This window comes from Chionomys nivalis, chromosome 21 (assembly GCF_950005125.1).
Source record: "Chionomys nivalis chromosome 21, mChiNiv1.1, whole genome shotgun sequence".
NCBI lineage: Eukaryota > Metazoa > Chordata > Mammalia > Rodentia > Cricetidae > Chionomys > Chionomys nivalis.
This window is the reverse complement of record NC_080106.1, coordinates 9,780,591-9,801,215: the sequence shown is the minus strand read 5'-3', so window position 1 is coordinate 9,801,215 and position 20,625 is coordinate 9,780,591. Positions and strand designations below refer to the sequence as shown.

Below are 20,625 nucleotides of genomic sequence, written 5' to 3'. Positions count from 1 at the left end.
TTTAAGACTACAAGGCCAGCCTAAGCTAAACAGTGAATTTGAGGCCAACCTTGGTTACAGTTTTAAGATCCTATCTCAGAAGGAAAGAAAAAGAATTCAAATGGCTCAGGGCAGTGAACAGTCTGTAGAAATAGCTTCAAGCATGGCTGGATCAAGGGCGTAAGCAATGCCAGCTTGTCTCCAACCCTGACCTTTGCCTGAACGGTCCACGGGTTCTCTGTCTGAGGCAAACGGGTCCTGTGAGCTCCAAGCCTTCATTATTCTCCCTAGGTTTAATCTCAGAGAAAGATTAAAGGACTCTTTCCCAAGAGCCCTGTCCAAAGTCCCCAGTCCCAGTAGCAGGCCTGATCAGCTTGAGGAATCATGTGAGACCCCAACCTTGAGCTAATCAGTGTGCTGGGGATGACTTGCTCTGATTGGCCAAGTCTAGGTCATGTGTCACCTGAGAGCTATTTTCCCTCCAACCCTCCCTGCTAAAAGACAGAATGCAGGACAGTGTCCTCAAAGAGGCTTCAGGTTATTCTGCTGGGGGCTGACCAGAGGATCATGGGAGTCTCACCTGCCCTGGCACTAACCCATCACCTCTGCCAACCAAGCTTCATTGTTGACACTCTCCCTTCTCCAGGCACCACCCTACAGGTCCAGTTTACTTCAACCTGCCTGGGCCAGGCACCTCCCAAGGCTGCTATGTTGGAGCTTTAAATGTACTGAGCATCTATTTTCTGCAGGCAGCGCTTCTGCATCCGGTCACTTAATCATCCACAGTCATCCTCATCTCACAGATGCAGAAACAGACTCTGGGAGACCCTGCCCAAGGTCACACAGCACAGCCAGGCTTCACCCAAGGTCACACAGCACAGCCAGGCTTCAGCTAGAGGAAGACTGGATCCTTCAGCTGTGCTGTTCCCCGTAGGCTCTAAAACCTACACCAGAACGCTGGATTCGTTCCCAGAAGCCTGGGTTCTTTCCAAAAGAAAACCGGCTTGCAGCAAAGCCTTTGGGTCTATCAGGAGGACTGGTTAGACAATGTTGCAATTGACAGAGAGAATATTATGTAGCCGTTTTAAAGGGGCCACAGGAAAAAGAGGTAAAAAAGAAAACAGAAACAAAAACCAGAAGGTAATAAAGATGGAGGAGGTACCTCAGCCCCAGCAGGGATGAAGGGTGGTCCAACAGTCATAGGCTGGTCCCACTTTGGATCAGAAAATACATATAGAGAAATATTTCAAGAATATAGACAAAAACTAGGCCCCTGGTCACATGGTCAGTCCTCTAGGGAGACCATGAAACATCTATTGGGCATAAGAATTTCTATGCTGTGACATGTCCCCTGGCTACAGAGTAGCCACCGGAGCACAGAATGAATGACTATGAAGACTGACGACAGCACAATTAAAGGGGACACATTCCTGACTGGTCTGCACCTCAACTTTGCACCGAGTTTCTGAATACCCTAAAAGAATCTTGGGCGGTGCAGTTGGGGGAGGGGGTCTTGGTTGATAAAGGGTCTTGGGTCTCCTACACAAGCATGAGAACCTGAGTCTGGATTCCCAGCACTCATACAAAAGCTGGGTGTGGTAGCCTTGGGGTGCCCTGGTCATCTAGAGGCGAGCTCCAGGTTCAGTATAAATCCCAGTCTCAACGAACAAGGAGGCAAACTAGCAAAATGGCTCAGCAGATGACAGAACCTGTTCTCAAGTCTGACCGCCTGAGTTTGATCCCTGGAATCTAAGTGCCAGTGGCAGGAGGAGAAAACTGACTCCCACAAACTGTCCACTGGTCCCCACATGTGCACCACAGCAAATGCATGCATGGAAGTGCACGCACATACACAAATCTTTTTTTTTTTTTTTTTGATTTTCGAGACAGGGTTTCTCTGTAGCTTTTGGTTCCTATCCTGGAACTAGCTCTTGAAGACCAGGCTGGCCTCGAACTCACAGAGATCCACCTGCCTCTGCCTCCCGAGTGCTGGGATTAAAGGCATGCGCCACCACCGCCCGGCTCACATACACAAATCTTAAAACAGAGAGTGATCAAGGAAACATTGACACTGACCTCTGGACTGGGCACACACACATTCACATGCACCCACACATATGTGTGCATACACACAAAGACTCTTGAGCTGTCTGTATAGTACAAAACCAAAATGTGACTCCAGACAGCTGGAGTCTCTGCCCTGTCACCCAGGCCAGACCTATGAGTCCCCTCTACAGTTGTCATTTTTTTTTTTTTTTTTTTTTTTTTTTTGGTTTTTTCGAGACAGGGTTTCTCTGTGGCTTTGGAGCCTGTCCTGGAACTAGCTCTGTAGACCAGGCTGGTCTCGAACTCACAGAGATCCGCCTACCTCTGCCTCCCAAGTGCTGGGATTAAAGGCGTGCGCCACCATCGCCCGGCTCCCTCTACAGTTGTCATATGGGTGGTGTATCCTCTCTGGTTGGCAAGTGGTCCCTCTACCTCTGTGAGTGGAGCTGCAATGCTGCCTGACTCCACGTGGCTCTGGGGTCCTAGAAGCCCCTAGTACATTCAACCTCTTCCCCATCTTCTCCTCCTCCCCTTTCTGCCACTCTCAGCAGGTACCCTGCTTCTGCATGACCTCTGTCCCCGAACAAAACATCAATCCTATTCATTGGCATTTGAAGAACTTATTACGCCCTCAGTATACACTCCTGCTGATTCTACTGTGGCAGAAGGGTCACCAGATGGGCAGCTTGCCTGCTTCAGGAACATGAATCTGAATCCAGAACAGCCTGAACCCCTCAGCACCATGGCAACCACTTCTCCCCATGGACGGAGCAGCTTCTGCAAACAGACCCAGGCTAAGGTTAGTGCGACAGGAGGCCATCACAGGCAAGATATGGGTGGACGTACTGTGTGCTGGGTTAGGCACCCACTGAGAGTCTCAGGACGGAAGCTACAGGGGTGAAAGTAACTTTGCTAACTAATATTTATATAGTCATTCGGTTATTATTATGTAGTTATTAAGAAGAACAATTTCATAAGAAAGGCAGGATTGTACTCTGTGCACCTCTGAGGTGCTTGGAAACAAGAAAAAAGCCTTTCATCATCCTGCCAGGACAGCTGATGAGGACTTAAGGCTCCCCCTACGTCACAGTTAAGTAAACATGATCTTCTAATCTGCAAACCATTCCACACACAAGGAACAGGACCCGAAACCACTTCCTTAAAACCCAGAGCAATGGGATTCAGAGTCCAGTCCCAGCTCTGCTCTTCCTAGCTGTGTGGTGGCAGGTAAGTCACTTAACCTCTCTGGGTCTTGATCTGCAGTCCTTGGAAGGAAGGAGTCAGCTCACCGGAAGCATGGCTGACACACAGGTCAGGTATGGTGGAAGGTAAGAAAACAAGCAGGAACACAGAGGGTGAGGTCCCTGGCTCAGGAGGACTCAGCAGGGGAGGAATAGAGAGCAAACGTGGCAAGCAGAACCATCTGTACACTGTCCACCAGATGGCTGGGAGGAGAAACAGACTGCAGCTGCAGCAGACCAGCCTCCATCCCACAGCCCATTCACAAGGACCAACAAGCAGCCTGCAGAGCATTTTTAGCTCACCCGCCAGACGCTTGCCATCCCATCCCCATAGAGGGTGAGCACAGCGAGACCTGAGCAGAAAGCCACAGCCCACCAGAGGAAGGAAGTGTCCCCCAAGCAGCATCCAGGCCGGATGTCCAACAGCCGGGAGCATCAGTTAGGAATCCATCAGCAGGATGCTTGGCCTTCCTCTGTCACCTTCTCCAGCCTGGAGGAGAAAATAGTCAGAGAGACAGGATGGCTGGGGATGGGCTCTGGGTGAGGAGGGAAGTGGGCACGGAGCACCCAGCCCCAGAGACTATGAGGCCAATCCTGCTGACAGTGCAGCAACTCTGGGGAAAGTTGAGCCTGCACTTGCCCCACTGTGGAGGCATTTACTGCAGTCAGAGCAGCGGAGATCCTGCTGCGGAGCCAGAAGCCTGCGCTCGGCAGCGCTGAGTTGCACTTTCTGCCGGTGATATTTTCAGTGAATTATTTACAAAAGCAATGAACACAGGGTCTAGCAGCAACTCCAGGAGACATTTTAGCCGGGAGAACACTTACACACGAACACACAACTGCACACAAATCTAAGTACCACCCAGCACAAAGTAAATGCCCTTTGAGATGAACTAAAGACAAAAGATGATTCAATTAAGAAAGTTATGCAGCCGAGAATGGTGAAGCAAGCCTACAATCCCAGCACTTAGGAGGCAGAGGCAGGAGGATCAGGAGTTCCAGGCCAACCTACCTAGCAAGTTTGAGGCCAGAAAGTAATTCAAGAGCCGGTGGCACCGGCCCGTGAGGGCCCACAGTTGTGAGCCTGTTCTATCTCGACTGGAAGTCAGAGAGTTTGAGCTTGGTTTTGCTCTCTCAAAGTTGTTGACAACAGCTAATTAGTACTTTGAGGGTTGAAATGGATCCGCTCCGCCTGGACCAAGGGTCAGAGAATTCAAATCTACTCTTGTGTCACGCTATGAAGTCTGTTGCCTCCCTCCTCCCATTTTGGCATGAAGTATATAATAAGCGTGTGGAAGATTGAACAAGGCAAATTCAGTATTCGCTGAATGTCCCTCCCGATGCTGTTCTGTGTTTCTGTCTCCCATTTCTCCTATATCTCGATTCCTTTGGCTTAATAATTCTAATCCTCACACGCCTATCCTGGAACTTACAAGTTTTCTCGAAGCTGGCTTTCAACACAAACCAGGAAGTAGAAGTAGGAAGATATCAAGTTCAAGGCCTGCCTGGACTATTGAGTGGGAACTTGTCTCAAAATAAAATACTTTAATTTTTAAGACTGAGATGTGCCTCAGTGGCAGAGTGCATGCATGCCCGCCCAGCAAGTTCTATACCCAGTGCTAAAAGATGCAAAAAAAAAAAAGGAATAAGGAAAAAAAGAAAGCTGTTAAGGAAAGAAGTCACGTGACCTTGGCTTGGTTTTTGTTTGTCTGCAGCCAATGACTCTGACAAGCACTGCACTGAACACTTACACACTTGGGATCATTCAATCCCACAACAGCGCTAAGAGATGACAGATGAGGAACAGTGGCCCCCACAGGGACTTGTCTCCAACCCACCCAGCTGGGAAGCTGCCCCAGCGGGATCCAAACCCACAACCATCGGCCAGGAGTCCACACCCTAGCTTCCAGGTGGCCTGCCTTTGTTTGAAGTTAGTTCCCAAGCTAGAGACAACAGGGGACACTGGGACCCAGGGTCTCCCATTCAAAGCTCTCTCTTTTTTTTTTTTTTTTTGCTGGGGGGAGCAGGAGTGCACAGCCCAACTCTCCATCCTCCTGCCTCTGCAGAACTGCACTACACACCAGCTCCTTAAAAGATCACATTATCAGCTGTGTCCTGAAGGTCTGCTTCTGCAAGGGACTGTGGCCGCTTAGGCCATGTGTTCTTTCATGGGCTACACACACACCCCAGGGGGAAGATTGGAACACGCACGAACCTCCAGTTTCCCATGTGATGATGCTTTTAGTAAGTCACACACCTGCATGAATCCTTCACACCAAACCATGGAGCAGCACTTCAGCCCCCAGGGCTTCCCTCATGCCCCACCCCAGTCACTGGTCATTCACTCCCCAAGAAACCGGCCCCTTGGACCTCCCAAGTCAGCTTCACTTTCTCCAGACCTCATAGAGCAACATCAGGCATCCGCCTTTAGCATGTGGCTCTGGACTCTTCAAATTAAAGGCTTGTACGGAAGCAGATACGGACAAAGATGGAAGGAGAAAGGAGGGTGGGGCCCTGGGTTCTGCCTTCAGCTTGCAGCCCCCAGGGGCTTCGTTGTTATTGTTCACTGGCCAATCAGAAAGGGTTGGACACTGGAGTTGGAACTGGCCGAGCTGACCTGGAAACCCAGTGAACCACAGGGGGCGGAAGAAGCCATCTGATCTGACACTGCCAGGGGAGGAATTTGCACTGGACACTTCTGCCTTTGCTAATGGACAAAGGGGGTGGGGGGTGAGGGACACACACTAGACTTTAGGAAGCTCAGATCAGAGCCTGGCATGGCTGTGCACGCCTACAATCCCAGAACTAGATGCTTGTGGCAGGAGAATAGCCAGTTGGAGGTCACCCTGGATACATAATAAGACCCTGTCTCAAATTGAAAAAAAAAGAAAAAGGCAGAAATACCAAACGAAACCGGGAGTCGGGGAAACAGACCAAATATGTTGCTGCTTGGATGCCCAACCACCTTGGTGCCCAGGGTGCCCACCGTCTCCCAAAAGGTCTCAGGTCCCTACCTGTGCACTGCTGGATGAAGTGCTGGTAATCCGTTCCCTGATCGCCTGGGACAATGGTGGCGCCATCGTATCTGAAAGTCACCCTTTGGGTTGGAGGAAGAAAAGAAACAGAGGTGAGCGGCAGCGGCGGGCGGCACGAAGCAAGTCACTACCGGCATCCCCGGGCCCGCAGCGTTGCTCACCAGATGACTTCCGAGCTGTCGTCCCGCACTAGATTGTAAGCCGCGCGACACGCCTCCTTGTCGATCTTCGTGGCCATGGCCGCCGCGAGGACACTGCTGGAGCCAGTGAGCGCGCCCCTGACAGGCTGCGAGGTTCGAGCGAGCGCAGAGAGCGAGCTAGGGGAAACAAGGACGGCAACTCGGACCTAGAAATTCAGATTCCGTGAGAGGCGCCCGCGGCTAATGCGGAGCCAGATCGCGCGCCCGGACTCTAGTCCCAGGAAGGCCACGCCCCTAGGCCGCCATTGGTCACGAGGGTCGGGGGCGGAGTGTCTCGCACATTCAGAGGCCAATCTCAGCCTGGGTGGATTGCGCAACTCCGCGGAAGATTGGAGGAGGGGCTCTTCCTCTTAGTTCCCCCCCCCAATTCCTCCTCCTCCTTCCCCAGCCCCTCTCTTCTTCCACCACCTTCTGGGTTCTCCAATCTCGCTCTCCTCCTTCCCTCTCTTCTCCCATCCTCTGTTTCCCTCACTCCGTTGTCCTCCCTCTCTTCTCTCTCCCTCTTCCTTGTTCTCCCCTCTTCTCATCGATCCCTTTTATCCCACCCTGAGCCCCTTCTCCCTCCTCCCAGGGCCTCCTTCCTCCTCCTCCATCCCTTCTACCCTTCTTCCTCTTCCCCTCCATCTTCTCTTGAATCTTATTCTCTTCTCCTTTGCCTCCACCAGTGAGCTGGGCTGCAGAGTTCCCCATGGCCCCTCACCTCCAGGAGGATAAGTTAACTCAGCAAGTCTGATGAGCCAAGCTGGCAAGACCGGCCACAACCCCTGTGTTTGCTCTGTGGGTTTGGAATGAGAGGAACTGGAAAGAAGGAAGCATTTCATTTGGAAAGGGACAGACTAGGAATCACTGTTGACTTTGTAGTCTGGCTGTCTGCAGTCACGTTAGGCTCTGAAGCAAGAGCTGACTAGGGTAGGGAAGGATCCTAATTCCCTCATTGGGTACCACTCCCCGTCCACTGTCTGTCCTACAGGCAGGTGAAAGGCGGGTCCTGGAGGCCCAGCTCTGGAATTATACCCAGTGTCATTCTCATCCCCAAACCATGGAACAAGTCCTGAATCTCCTCCAAGAATACTGCTCTCTTTCCATGGTAAGAATAACACAGTCAGCCTCATTGGGCGCCTTCAGCTTTCATTGAAACGGTGTATGTATAGCAAAGGCAGACATCAAAAGAGGTCATTGTTGGTTTGCAATTAACTAAAAAGAGTCCTAGACACAAACTGAAAAGGTCCAGACAGTATACAGCAGATAGGAGAACCCTTGAGACTGAGGGTGTGGCCCAGTGGTCCAGGCCCCAGGTTCTCTGGGCACAGTAGCTCACACCAGTCACCTCATAATTCAGAAGGTTGGGAAAAGATTGTACATGGACAACCAGCCTGGGCTACACACTGAGTTCCAAGCCTGCCTGGGCTACAAAATCATCTCCAGGCAGATTCTATACTGTAGTTATAACTCATCTATACCCGGAAAACAGTCCTCATCTACTCAGAGATCTGGGGAATATGGCATTTAAATGATTAATTAAAAAAAAAAACTTCATAAAAAAAGAGACAGGTAAGAGACCAAAAGGTCTCAGGTTGACAGAGGTGGTTCGTTCTCTTCCAGAGGACTGTAGCTTCTTTCCCAGCACCCTTGACTGTAATTACAGCTCCAGGAGAATCTAATGCCCTCTTCTGACCTCTGTAGGCTTCTTCACATGCATGTGCACACACACACACACACACACACACAAATGAAAATAGAGAAGTCAAAGAAAAAAAAGGGAAGAGAGGGACGGGTATTAGAATCTTTGACAAGGAAAACAAAAAAGGAGCTAATGACCTGTCAATCCGTGGTGGGCAGCACAGGGGCTGCAGACCAGAGGGAGCAGATGCTGCCGTGGATGAAAAGTAAAAACAGGAGGTGCAAAGCCTGGTGACCTGAGTTTGATCCCTGGAACCAGCCTGAAGAAAGGAGAGAATCAAGTCTCTCAAATCACACCACAAGCATACTACGGCATGCGTGTACACATGCATGTGCCCACATACATACGTATATACAGAAAGAGAAGATAAAATTCCTAACTGATGGAGCTCACAGTGGTCCTTGGCAAAGGGAAGGGAAGATGACCCTTAGAAAGGATGGGTGTTGTCCACAGCAGGCATCAATGTCAAAACATGAATAAAAGAAACCCCGAAGGGGCCAGAAGAAAACATGAGGTGCTTCTTTCTTGCCCGGAATAGGAAAGGTCTCTCTAACGGAAGCTTAAAACCCAGAACACTCACACACATACGCACACACACACACACATACACACACACACACACTCCACATGCACACTCCACTCATACACTCTCACATACCCACATACATGCATACATATATACATACATACATTTGAATAAATAAAAAGTATAGAGACACACACCTGTTGTCCTAGTACTTGGGAGTTGAATGCAAGACAATCAGTTCAGGTTGGTCCTCAGATACCAGCCAGTTGAAGTCCAGTCTGGGCTACGTGAGACGGTCTCAATACAACTACATACACTACAGAGTGAGTTCCAGCACAGCCAGAGCTGTTATACAGAGACACCCTGTCAGTTGGCATGGAGCTCGCCCACTAGGTGAGTCTGGCTGGCCATTCAACCCCAAGGGTCCATTGTCTCCACCTCCCTGCCTCCCCAGCACTGGGATTACAAACCCAGCCACTATGTGGCTTTATGTTTTTTGTATGTGAGTTCAGGGGGTCAAATCAGGTCCTCATGCTACCACAGGAAGTACTTTACTGATTAAGATAGTTCCCCTTCTGTTCTTTTTGTGTGTGTATTTGAGATAGAGTATCATGTAGCCCATGCTGGCCTCTAATTCACCATATAGCAGAGGGTAACTCTGAGCTCCTGATACTCCTGCCTCCCCGTCTCAAAGGCAGGGATTACAGATGTGGGCCCCCAGGCCAGATGAGCCTACAGACATGAAAAATTCCAGAAGAGGAAATCAGATCCCCTGGAGCTGGAGTTACAGGAAGTTGTGAGCTGCCTGACCTAGGTGCTGAGACTGAACTTGAATCCTTTTGAAAGCAACAAGCGCTCTTAACCATTGAGCCATCTCTCCATCCCCTGTTTTTTGTTTGTTTGTTTGTTTGGTTGGTTGGTTGGTTTTGGTTTGGTTTTTTAAAATAGTATTTCTTTGTGTAGTCCTGGCTGTCCTGGAACTCACTCTGTAGACCAAAGATCCATCTCCCTCTGCCTCCCAAAGACTGAGTACTGGGACTAAAGGTTTGCGCCACTATCCAGCCTGTGTTTGTTTTTAAACCATGTGAATATATTATTTACTTATATGAAATTACTACCGAGGAGCTTGCTGGTGCATGGTGGAGCATGGTGGTACATAGTGACATGGTGGTGCGTGGTGACATATGGTGGTGCATGGTCTTTAATCCCAACATGGAAGAGAGTTGTAGACCAGCAGGGGCTGCATAGTGAGTTCCAGGCTAGCCAGTCCTACACAGTAAAACCCTGCCTCAAAAACAAAAGGAAGGAAGTATTAATTATTACCAAAAAAAAAAGTGAACTTGACCTTGCATCTTCTGGCTCTACTTTCCAAGCACCATGCTGACAATGGGAATGGGGAAACCGGAATTAATTCCCTAGGGCCCCCAACAGTTCTTTCTCTTCCTTGCTGAGGGCGCCCTCTACTGGACTGAACATGTGAAAGGGTTGATTTGCCTTGGAACCTTGATTCTGTCAATCTACTCTGCTGTGCTGTGAACAACTGGCCACCTCAACTGAGCTCCGTAGAATATCACAATACAGAAAGTAATCTGGCTGAGTGTGGTGGCCTGCACCTGTAACCACAGGAACCCAGAGGAAGAGACAAGAGAAGTGACATATGTTTCAGGTCACCTGAATCTTCAGATTAAGTTCCAGGACAGCCAACGCTACAGAGTAAGATCTTGTGACAAACTCAAAACAAAACAAAACAAAAAAATGGGCCACTGATATGGCTCAGTGAGTAAAGGTGCTTGCTACCAAATCTGACCACCTGAGTTCGAACCTGGGATGTACATGGAGGAGAGAACACAGGGGTACACTTTACCTCCAAAAGTGAGCACAGCTACCAACCACCCCACCATGGCTTTCACCAGTCATGAAAGAAGGTCCTCCGTAACACTCCGCCAGTCACTGTCACCCAAGCTTCTGCCTCTCAGCACTCATCGATCACTCTGACATCGCCTTTCTCTTATCTTATCTTTTGTCTGTCCACCCCTAGAAGAATGCCAGGTCTACAAGCAGGGATTTGTCCATCTAGCTCACCATGGATGCCTGTCTGTAAGAGCCACAGGAATCCCAGACAGACATAGACATCCTGTCCCACTGACGCACACACCCCTCCAATTTCAAAGGCCTTAGCAGCACCCGTTACTCTCCCAAGAGATAGGAAGTGGCCACAGAATGGAGACACTGGTTTCTGGGAGCTCCCTCGCAGCCTCCTTCCAGCCCCATGCCCACCCAGATAAGCAATATATATGATAATGTATGAAATGCAATTGCAGTTCCATTTATGCCAGACCACTGCAGCGTTCTATAGTACTAATAGTGATGACATCATAATTCTATATGTTAATTATCTAGCATTAACAAATATGGTGTCCTGTGACCCTGCATGCAGTGCCAGACATCGCGTTAAGTTCTGTGGGTCTGTTTTCCATCAGCTGACTGGCTTCTTACATAATTTTTCTTAGAGAATGTCATACATGTGTACAGTGTGTTTTGATCCTATCTACCCTTTTACGTCTTGATTTTTGGAGACGGATCTCATGTGGCCCAGGCTGGCCTCATCTCCTGGTCCTGCTGCCTCCACTCCCAGGTGCTAGGATTACAAGTGTGTTCCACCATGCTCGGCTGTGCACAGCCGCTTCTCTGTTAATTCCCTGTCCTTGTGTCAGCCTAGATGAGACTTGAAGCCATCCTCTAGGGCTGGTTTTGTTTCCGCACAGCCTCTCATTAAATAACCGAGACTGGCCTTGAACTTGAAATCCTTCTACCTCAGCTTCCTGAGTACTGGGATTACAGCTGTACACACACTGGTCCCGTGCCCAGGGTTGGACATGGTGAAGGTGCCATTTAAACCAAGGCCATCTGACCTCAGAGGCTTTACATCTCCATCAGAAAGCAGAGTTTGGAAATCACGAGATGGAATCAGGCTGCTGGGCTACCCAGGCTTTAAGAGAACTCTGTGCTGAGTTTTTAAGAATATCTTATTTAGATGGGTGGCATATTCTTTTAATCCCAGCACTTGGAAAGCAAACACAGACGGATCTCTGTGAGCTCAAGGCCAGCCCGGTCTACAGAGAGAGTTCCAGAACAGCCAGAGCTACACACAGAGAAACCCTGTCTTGAAAAATTAAAAAAAAAAAAAAAACCAACCAAACAAACAAAAAAGCTTATTTACACAGATAGAAAGGTAGGTCTAGCATCCGAAGCAAAGAAAGAGGGGTCAAGAGCCCAAGGTCATTCTTCGCTACACAACCAGTTTGAGACAAGCCTGAACTATGAGACCCTGTTTCCAAACAAAAATAAAAACAAAAACCAAGGGCTAGAGAGACAGGTCAATGGTCAAAAGCACTTGTTGCTCTTTCAAAGGATCCCATGTTCGCTTCCCAGCACCCACACATGGCATACAACCATCTGTAACTCCAGTTCTAGGAGATCGGGCACCCTCTGACCTCCACAGACACCTGCACACACATAATGTTTAGAAACTCAGGCACACACACACAGAGATATTTTTTAAAATCTTTAAAAACAAAACACCAAAACCCATCATATTCAACTGCTGTATTTCTGTCCTTGCAGAACCCCGACAGACTCTTTGAGGTCAGAGCTGTGGTTTCCATGTTTTCCTTGGGGCTAAAAGCTGAAGGAAAAAAGTTCCTCCTCAGCTGACCTGCCAGGTGGAATAGCACACGCCTGACTCTTGCTTCCTCAGCAAGTGGCTGCACCTTGAAACAGGTGCCTCCCTGGGAAGGAATATTTATAGACGGAACTATTAATGGAATGAGCTGATCTCACCAATGTAAGGGCTTTAAAAAGAGGTCCTCAGGGGTGTCAGAAAGATTACGTTGCCTAAGTGGGGGCTGAAGGTGCAGTCTCGGGGCTCCTGGCTGCTGGCTGCTCAGGCAATATATCCTGGGTTTCTAGTACTTAGGAGTCCAGAGGTTCTGCATGGAGGTCAAGGTCTCTTTTGGTAAGAGCTCGACAGGCACCGGCCCCAAGCCTGCGTGCTACAGCGTGCAGATACGGAGGTCAGAGGTCAACTTGTGTCTGTTCTCTTCTTCCACCTTGTGGGTCCCAGGGATCAAACTCAGGTTCTTCGACTTGGCAGCAAGTCCCTTCCCTGGCTGGACCATCTGGCAGGCCCTGGAGTGCACCCCTCTCCCATGCACACATAGATAAATAAGTGTGATTTTTTTTGAGAGTGAAGCATATGTCAGTTTATTGGCATCATCAACTATGAACAAGACAGGTGGATTGTTTTGTTTTGTTTTGTTGGTTGGTTTGTTTTGTTTGTAAAGTGAGGTTGGTTTCAGTTACCATAACAGGTGCCCACACATCTTCACTTTGAAGATGCAGAACTTCGCACAGCAGGCAGGGACCACATTCCTTTCTCTCTCACACAATTTTTATGCGACTGCCAGCGTTTGCTCTGACTCCTGTCTTCAGGGTAGAGGAGGTAGTGGCCTCTCACCTGCCAGGTAAGCACTTGACCACTGAGCTACATTCCCAACTCTTTTTATTTTTCATTTTGAGATAAGGGCTCATTAAGGGGCACTGAATTCACAATCCTCCTGCCTCGGCCTCCTCACTCCCAGTTGCTAAGATGACAGGCCTGCACCACCAGCCTCCGCTGCAGTGCGCTCTCACTGATGCGGCTGACAGAGTGGACCCCATGGGCCCTTCACCTAGACAGGCACGGCTTCCCTCCACCCATTCACCTGGTTCCTGTACTTTCTCTTCATCCTTTGCCTCTTCTGGCCTCTGAGCTTCGCCTGTCTTCCTAGAGATGTGTGCCACGGCTTTTATTCTTCTGCCTCAACATTTATGTATCATTTAATTAGGTAATGACAGTCATAAGCACAGCTGCTATAGGCCTGATGGCCGGCACTGACTCTGGGTCTACATACAGCTGATGTCAGAAGGAAGGAGAGGAAGTCTTGGCACATCATTGGCAGCTGTCAGTATCTCACAGGAGGGGACACTGCTGTGGACCTAGGGGACCAGGGATGAGAAATCATCTGGGAGACATCCTTACAAATAAGTGGTCCAGGAGCTGGAAAGATGGTTCAGTGGTTAAGTGTGTGTTAAATCCCACAGATGCAAGGAGGAAGACCACTGACCCTAATCATGGCCAAATTAAGTAATGCAAGCTTTTTGTTATTCATGTACGTGGGCTGTGTCTCCCTAAAGGTGGAGCCCAGCAAAGAGGTACTGGCACTGGAGTCCAGCCTCCGTAAGAAAGGACAGCCTCCTACCCTTAAGAAAAGGAGTCATCGCCGGGCGGTGGTGGAGCACGCCTTTAATCCCAGCACTTGGGAGGCAGAGGCAGGCGGATCTCTGTGAGTTCGAGACCAGCCTGGTCTACAAGAGCTAGTTCCAGGACAGGCTCCAAAACCACAGAGAAACCCTGTCTCAAAAAACAAACAACAAAAAAAAAAAACCAAAAAAAAAAAAGAAAGAAAAAGAGTCATCATAGAAGAGGAGCATCAGGAATGGAGGCCCCAGATTGCCTGGAGACTATTCCCTGCCAGTGTCCAGCCATGGCTGCAGGCCATTTTAAAGGGCTGAGGCCACTTAGGCTGTAGGGCAGGAAGCCATTCTCCTTTGTTCTAGCCAAACCAGAGACTGGTGAAAAAGAGGAGGTAGGTGTGTGGCTGGAACCCAGGATCTGAGGGGCTTGGACAACGTGTTCTAGCAGAGATTGCAAGTCACTGGAAATGAACCTGGAAACTTCAAAGTGGAGATATTTATATATTTGTTTGTTTATTTGTTTGTTTAGAGACAGGGTCTCACTGTTGTTGAGTAATAGCCCTGGATCATGAGGAACTGAGACGGACAATAGCCCCCAGTCATAAAGAATGGCTTAGCCCCAGCCTGAGCATTCCTGTTCCACCTGCAGAAACAATAACCACCCTCCCTGTACCCAGTGCATTCAACCTTCCTCCCAGGGAAAGGCTGGGGGTCCCTCACTGCTCCAATAAAGCAGTCTCAGCCTGTTGAGCACTCCTTTGTCTGCTTCTTTGGTTTTTTGAGACAGGGGTTTCTGTGTAGCCCTGGATGTCCTGGAACTCTGTAGACCAGGCTGACTTTGAACTCAGAGAGCTGACTGCTTCTGCCTTCTGAGTGCTGGGATTAAAGGCTTACGCCACCACCGTCTGATCCCCAGTCCCCTTTTTTACCAGTCATTTTAAGAGAGCATCTTACCGAGTTACCCAGCCCAGCCTTGGACTTGCTACGTAACCCAGGCAGATCTCCAAACTTCCATCCTCCTGTAGGATGGTTAAACAGCTAGATAACAGGCCCTTACCATCACACCTGGCTTCCAAACACCCTTAAGGCTGATAAGGAGTGTATGCTGGGGGTGACAAGAGTGTGGAGACATGGGCTTTGTGGCCACAAAATTCATGATTAACTTATGAAATTCAAATATATTCTGTGCCTGAGACCCAGCTCAGTGCTAAGGAGGATTTGCCTATGGGGTCACCCTATTGCTTGCTGCTTCCTGCGGGCATCCCATGTGTCAGTCAAACTCTGCTCTGCCTGGGATTACAAGGTCATTTCCTCCTCATTTTGGGGTCTCTTCTCCCCTGTAGTCTGCCCATTGGTCCCTCATTTACCTTGCATGCATAGTGCAAATGCCTCTCCTGGCGTTCATGCATATTTTGAGCAAATATGCTTTCCTGGGAGAATTTATCCTTCAATTTTACCTTATTATTTATTATGAGGGGTACATGCCACAGCACAAATGTGGAGGGTCAGAAGACAACTTTGTGAAGTTGATTCTTGTAGCTGGAAGTCTTTTCTCTGTTCCATCTGGTCCTGTTGAACCGATTTCTCTCCTGCCCGCCACTGTAAACAAAGATACAGGGAAAAAGAAGGCGGAGTCTGGCAGCCAACGAATATGTGAGGTAGCAAGCCACGAGCCTTGTAGTAAAATATAGAATAATAGAAATGGGTTAATGTAAGTTTGTAAGAGCTAGTTAATAATAAACTTGAACTAATGAGCCAAACAGTTCGTGCAGAGAAGCTGTCACTAGGCCGGTGGGGAGCCATCTATACCTGAAACAAAGCTCAGCTTGAATCAGTTTGGGGCAGCAAGCTAGGCTGATGAGTGGTGGAAACGGGTTCTTCTTGGTCTGGATCAATGAGAGCTTCACCTGCAGGTGTACCAGATTGTGTTGTCAGGTTCTGAGTTGCTGCTGTGCCCACAGTCTCCCTCAAAGAGCCTAAGTGTCATGCGCCCCAGGCTAGAGGAAGAAGCAGTTGTAGTGGTGGTGGCAGAAGAGGAGTCTGCTACACTGGAAGAAATGGCCTCCCCGCGCCCCAAGAAGATGCGGCAGAGTCCTGCACAGATCCTGGCCATGAGTCACCCCGTAGTTTCCAAGGAGGAAATAGGGTAGGTTCCAGTCCTGTGGCCCAAATCCTGGATCAGGCTCTCAAGCACAGCCAACCCCTTAGTCTGTTGTTTTAAGGTGACAGCATGGATAAGGAATGCCAGCCACAGACATCACCAGAACCTCAGGGCAACTCAGCTGCCCAGAAGATCCCAGAGAGCAATGAAGCCGGTTATTGACTCCCAGAGGGACCCAGGTGCAAACCTGTCCAGTCAAGAAGTTCCATGTCACTGGGCAGTGGTGGCGCATGCCTTTAATCCCAGCACTCGGGAGGCAGAGGCAGGCAGATCTCTGTGAGTTCGAGGCCTGTCTGGTCTACAGAACAAGTTCCAGGACAGTCAGGACTGTTACACAGAGAAACCCTGTCTCGAAAATCTAAAAAAAAAAAAAAGAAAAGAAAAGAAAGTTCATTCAACTCCCACAGGGTGAAAGAGAAAAAGCCTTAGATGCAGAAATAAGCGTGTATTCTTGTGTGTGGATGTGCATATGTGTAAATGCGCCTGTGTATGCATGTACATGCTTGTGCATGTATGTGTGACTGAAGCAGTGACCCTGTACCCAGCATATGGTTACCACACCCCAGCCATCATGCTTGTTAGTCATCTCATGCAATAGCGCACTTTCGACCCTCCTCCAAACCTCAGGGACAGCAGCCCTCAAGAGGCCACAAAAGGACCAGAGCTGTAGCTCCGTTGGTAGAATACTTGCCTAACACACATGAAGCCCAGGGTTCATGCCCACTACCAAAAACACAGGTGTAGTGGCACATCTATATCCCCAGAACTGAGGAGATGAAACCATGAGGATCAGAAATTCAAGGTCGTCTTGGTGGAGGCAGCCTGAGCCTCAGTTTGTTTGTTTGTTTGTTTCAGTGTAACTGACCCAATGTCACACAGTGGCTACGTGGCAGAAGCAAAGCTAGTCTGTCTCTATACCATGGGTCATTAAGGCTCGTGTACTGAATAAGTGATTGAATGAGAACAACCAATTCATCCAGGACAGCCTGCTGAATCAGTCTAGGACAGGCATTTTGAAGGGTCAGGCTGCCGGGGCTGGGCACAATGACTGGGCATGGGCACCTCCCCGTGTGTGAGGCATACTCCCCAGAACCCTGTGTTCCTGCCTCCCTTCATTCCCAGAAGCAAGGCCAGTCTCTGCCCTCCCTTATCTAGCCCTCTGACAACTGTGCTCAGTATCTGTCTTCTCCTACTGCAGATCCAAGGCTGGCTTCGCTCAGCCCCGTTTGGCCAATACTGATTGCCCAGCTAGACACGGCCCATTCTTTCCTGAATAAAAGAGAAGAGCACCATAGACCCCACAACACCTGAAGAGAGCCAGACAAGCCAGAGGCTACTTCCAACAGGCAAGCAAGGAATCAGCGACTGGCACCCAGCTCAGGAGCAACTGTGCAGCTGACAAGGTCCCGGCCACATGCTTGTTTCTTCTAAAGAGGGACGAGGGACAAAGCCTCAACTCTGCAGTCAGGACCTGAGGGATCTCAGCATCCGGGATTGTGCAGGTCGGGGAGTTTAGGGTGGGGGGAACAGAGTTTGTGAAGTTCACAGGGACAATTGAGAGGCCTGGCGATACGTGTTAGTACAGCCTGGTGATCAGTTCCCAAAATCCCATTGTTACCTCAGAGGTGGGGGAAGTGTGCGACTATCAGTTAGCAATGTCTGCCGTGTAGTCAGAATAGAAAATGGAGACCTGCCGGGCGGTGGTGGCGCACGCCTTTAATCCCAGCACTCGGGAGGCAGACGCAGGCCGATCTCTGGGAGTTCGAGGCCAGCCTGGTCTACAAGAGCTAGTTCCAGGACAGGAACCAAAAGCTACGGAGAAACCCTGTCTCAAAAATCAAAAAAAAAAAAAAAAAAAAAAAAGAAAGAAAGAAAAGAAAGAAAAGAAAATGGAGACTTGTGTGCTATGTGCTTACTGTCCTGAGTGGTAGAACTGTGGGAAATTACCAGCGATAATAGCAGCCCCACTAAACAGACTAGCAAATGTTGTAATCTCAGCACTCGGGAGACTGAGTCAGAAGGACTGAGTTCCAATCCGGCTTGGGCCTCCAGTGAAAACTTATCTCAAAATAATAATAGCAGGTAACATATCTTAAGCATGTCAATTGGGTTGGCACGTTCATTTCTTCCCTTTTTGTCCTCAGATTAACCCTCAGAGACAGATGTCATTGTCCTTCCTCTAAAAGGTCTGCCCCATGGGGCTTTTTAATATTTGTATCATTTGGTGTTACATCCTGGGCTCCTAAAAAGTACTTCCTGGCCATGCAGGCATCCAGTTGCGTGTTTGCTGAGGGATGGGTGAATTTCCATTTTGCAGATGAGGAAACCAAGGACCCGAGCAGTAAGCAGCACTTGCTCCGGGTAGGCAGCTGCTAAGTGCTACTTTAGGGCATCATGCCCTATAGAACTTTCTGGAAGGATGGACATGTTCTGTAACCTGTTCCTTATGACAGCTATTAGCCACATGTGGTTACTGAGGACTTAAAATGTGGCTAGTGTGTGGAAATCTGAATTTATAATCTCATATAAATCTTGACTAATTAAAAGCTGACATTAGAAACAGTGGCATGTGGCTGATGGCGGCTTCTCCGAATAGCACAGCCTGGAGCTTAAGGGTTTGAGCACCAGCGACTAATACCAGATTCCAGGATGTAAAGTGCACACAGGGTCAAGGTTTTCCTGGGGCACTACTGAAATCCCCGGCTTTAGGTTCCACGGAGGGGGGGAGGTGAGGTTGCCGGCCAGTGGAGGTCCCTGCATGTGCTTTTGCTGTCCTTCTGCCACAGCAGTCTGGGAGGGCCATGATGTGTTTGTTGGCTCAAGAGAGGATCTGGATGATTGAGGACAACCTGCTGAGCTGGGACAGAGCTCAAGGCCTGTAATCTTGAAGTCCTGAGTCCTTAAGCCTTATCCTTTTACTGCTCAGCAGAAAGAGAAGCAAGGTGCCATGCCCCTTTTCATGGGTGAATCAGGCTGTGGGCATTACCAATGGGAGAGGGACTTCAGTGGTCACACGCTAGAGCTGGAGTACGCACTCATTACACGCATAGTGGCTTCCAGATGGCAGCTCATTCCTCCTCCAGGCCTCTGTCCAGGTTGGCTTCCCATCCCATCCAAGGGTGATGTTGAGAAATGCCTAAATCAGATGATGGTCTGAGTGTATGACTCCTAGAGAGAGTCCACTCCAGACTTCATCAGTTTTATCAGGGATTAGGGATGAAACAGAAGAGCACCTGGGTGGGTGGTTGAGCATTGTATATCATCAGCTAAGGTTAACAGTTATGTCACAGACGGTTTGGAGAAACCATGGATTAATTCGCTAAGCTTTGATGACATCACCGGAGTGGGGAGCAGGTTGGAGGTGGGGAAACTGAGGCACAACAAAGTAGCTGGTACAGTTCACCCATCAAGGGTACAGCCATGCCAGGACTCATCCCAGGCAGAACCGGAAGGGAAATATGTTGAGAATGATGGAGGAAGGGGTGATAAACAACTCAGAGACGAGGCACCCCCACCCAGGGCTGGCCTATATTCCCACTGTGGCCCTCTCCGCGTGCCAGCCTCATCCTCCAAAGGCATCCTGACCTTCCCAGCCCCAGAGCAGTTCCAAACCTACAGAATGTGCCGGCCAAGGATTCCCAGCAAAGACATGACTGGGGCTGGCCAGCAAGCCTGCTCTTTTGTACAGAACTATCTAGATTATTCAGCCCTTGGGAGGAAGGCCAGGCCACAGACAAACCTTTGGCAAGCAGAACCGAGTGTTTAGAGAGCTGGCCCCACCTTCTAGGCCCAGCCAACCTCCTCCAGGAGCCCAGCTAACCTCAAGAGTCTTTGGAGCTCTTCATTCTCTTCTCTGATAGTCTCTCTTTCTCCTCTTCTTGCTTTCCTTCCTTTTCTTTTTCTTTTTTCTTTTTTTTTTTTCATGTTTTTATGCTGTCCTGGAGACAGAACCCCAGCCTTCGTACATGCTAGACAAGCGCGTCTACCCCTGAGGCACATCGCCAACTTTAACATCCTCTTCTGAACAGAAGTTTAGGCAGAGAAATAACACAGACCTCATTAGAGTGGGCTCTTAGGTAACAATCTAGTTTGTTTTTTTTTTTTTTTTTTGGTTTTTCGAGACAGAGTTTCTCTGTAGCTTTTGGGGCCTGTCCTGGAACTAGCTCTTGTAGACCAGGCTGGCCTCTAACTCCCAGAGATCCGCCTGCCTCTGCCTCTCGAGTGCTGGGATTAAAGGCATGCGCCACCACGGCCGGGCTTAGGTGACAATCTAAACTATTTTCCATGGCCAGCTATTGTCTGTGCTCTCTGAGATTACACAGGCTCTGTGTAATCACAAAGGCCCTAAACTGAGGTTTAAATTGTCTTGGACTTTGGAGTCACCTGACCTTGCACTTGTTCTGTGTATGCAAAGCATGATGGGATGGTAGATCTGGGCCGTGGAAGTCCCTCATTCCTACT

General features: G+C 49.2%; 1 protein-coding gene across 1 annotated transcript in view; it reads right to left on the bottom strand.

Annotated features, from left to right (window-relative positions):
- The window catches only part of Cotl1 (coactosin like F-actin binding protein 1), a 35,060-nt gene extending 28,361 nt beyond the window's left edge, over positions 1-6,699 (bottom strand). The window contains exons 1-2 of the mRNA XM_057753729.1: positions 6,463-6,699; positions 6,281-6,363 (exon numbers count right to left, since the gene is read on the bottom strand). Of these exons, the coding sequence (XP_057609712.1) occupies positions 6,281-6,363; positions 6,463-6,539 (160 nt within the window). The 5' untranslated portion in view covers positions 6,540-6,699. The remainder of the gene's footprint in view (positions 1-6,280; positions 6,364-6,462) is intronic.
- Between the last annotated feature and the right edge of the window lie 13,926 nt (positions 6,700-20,625).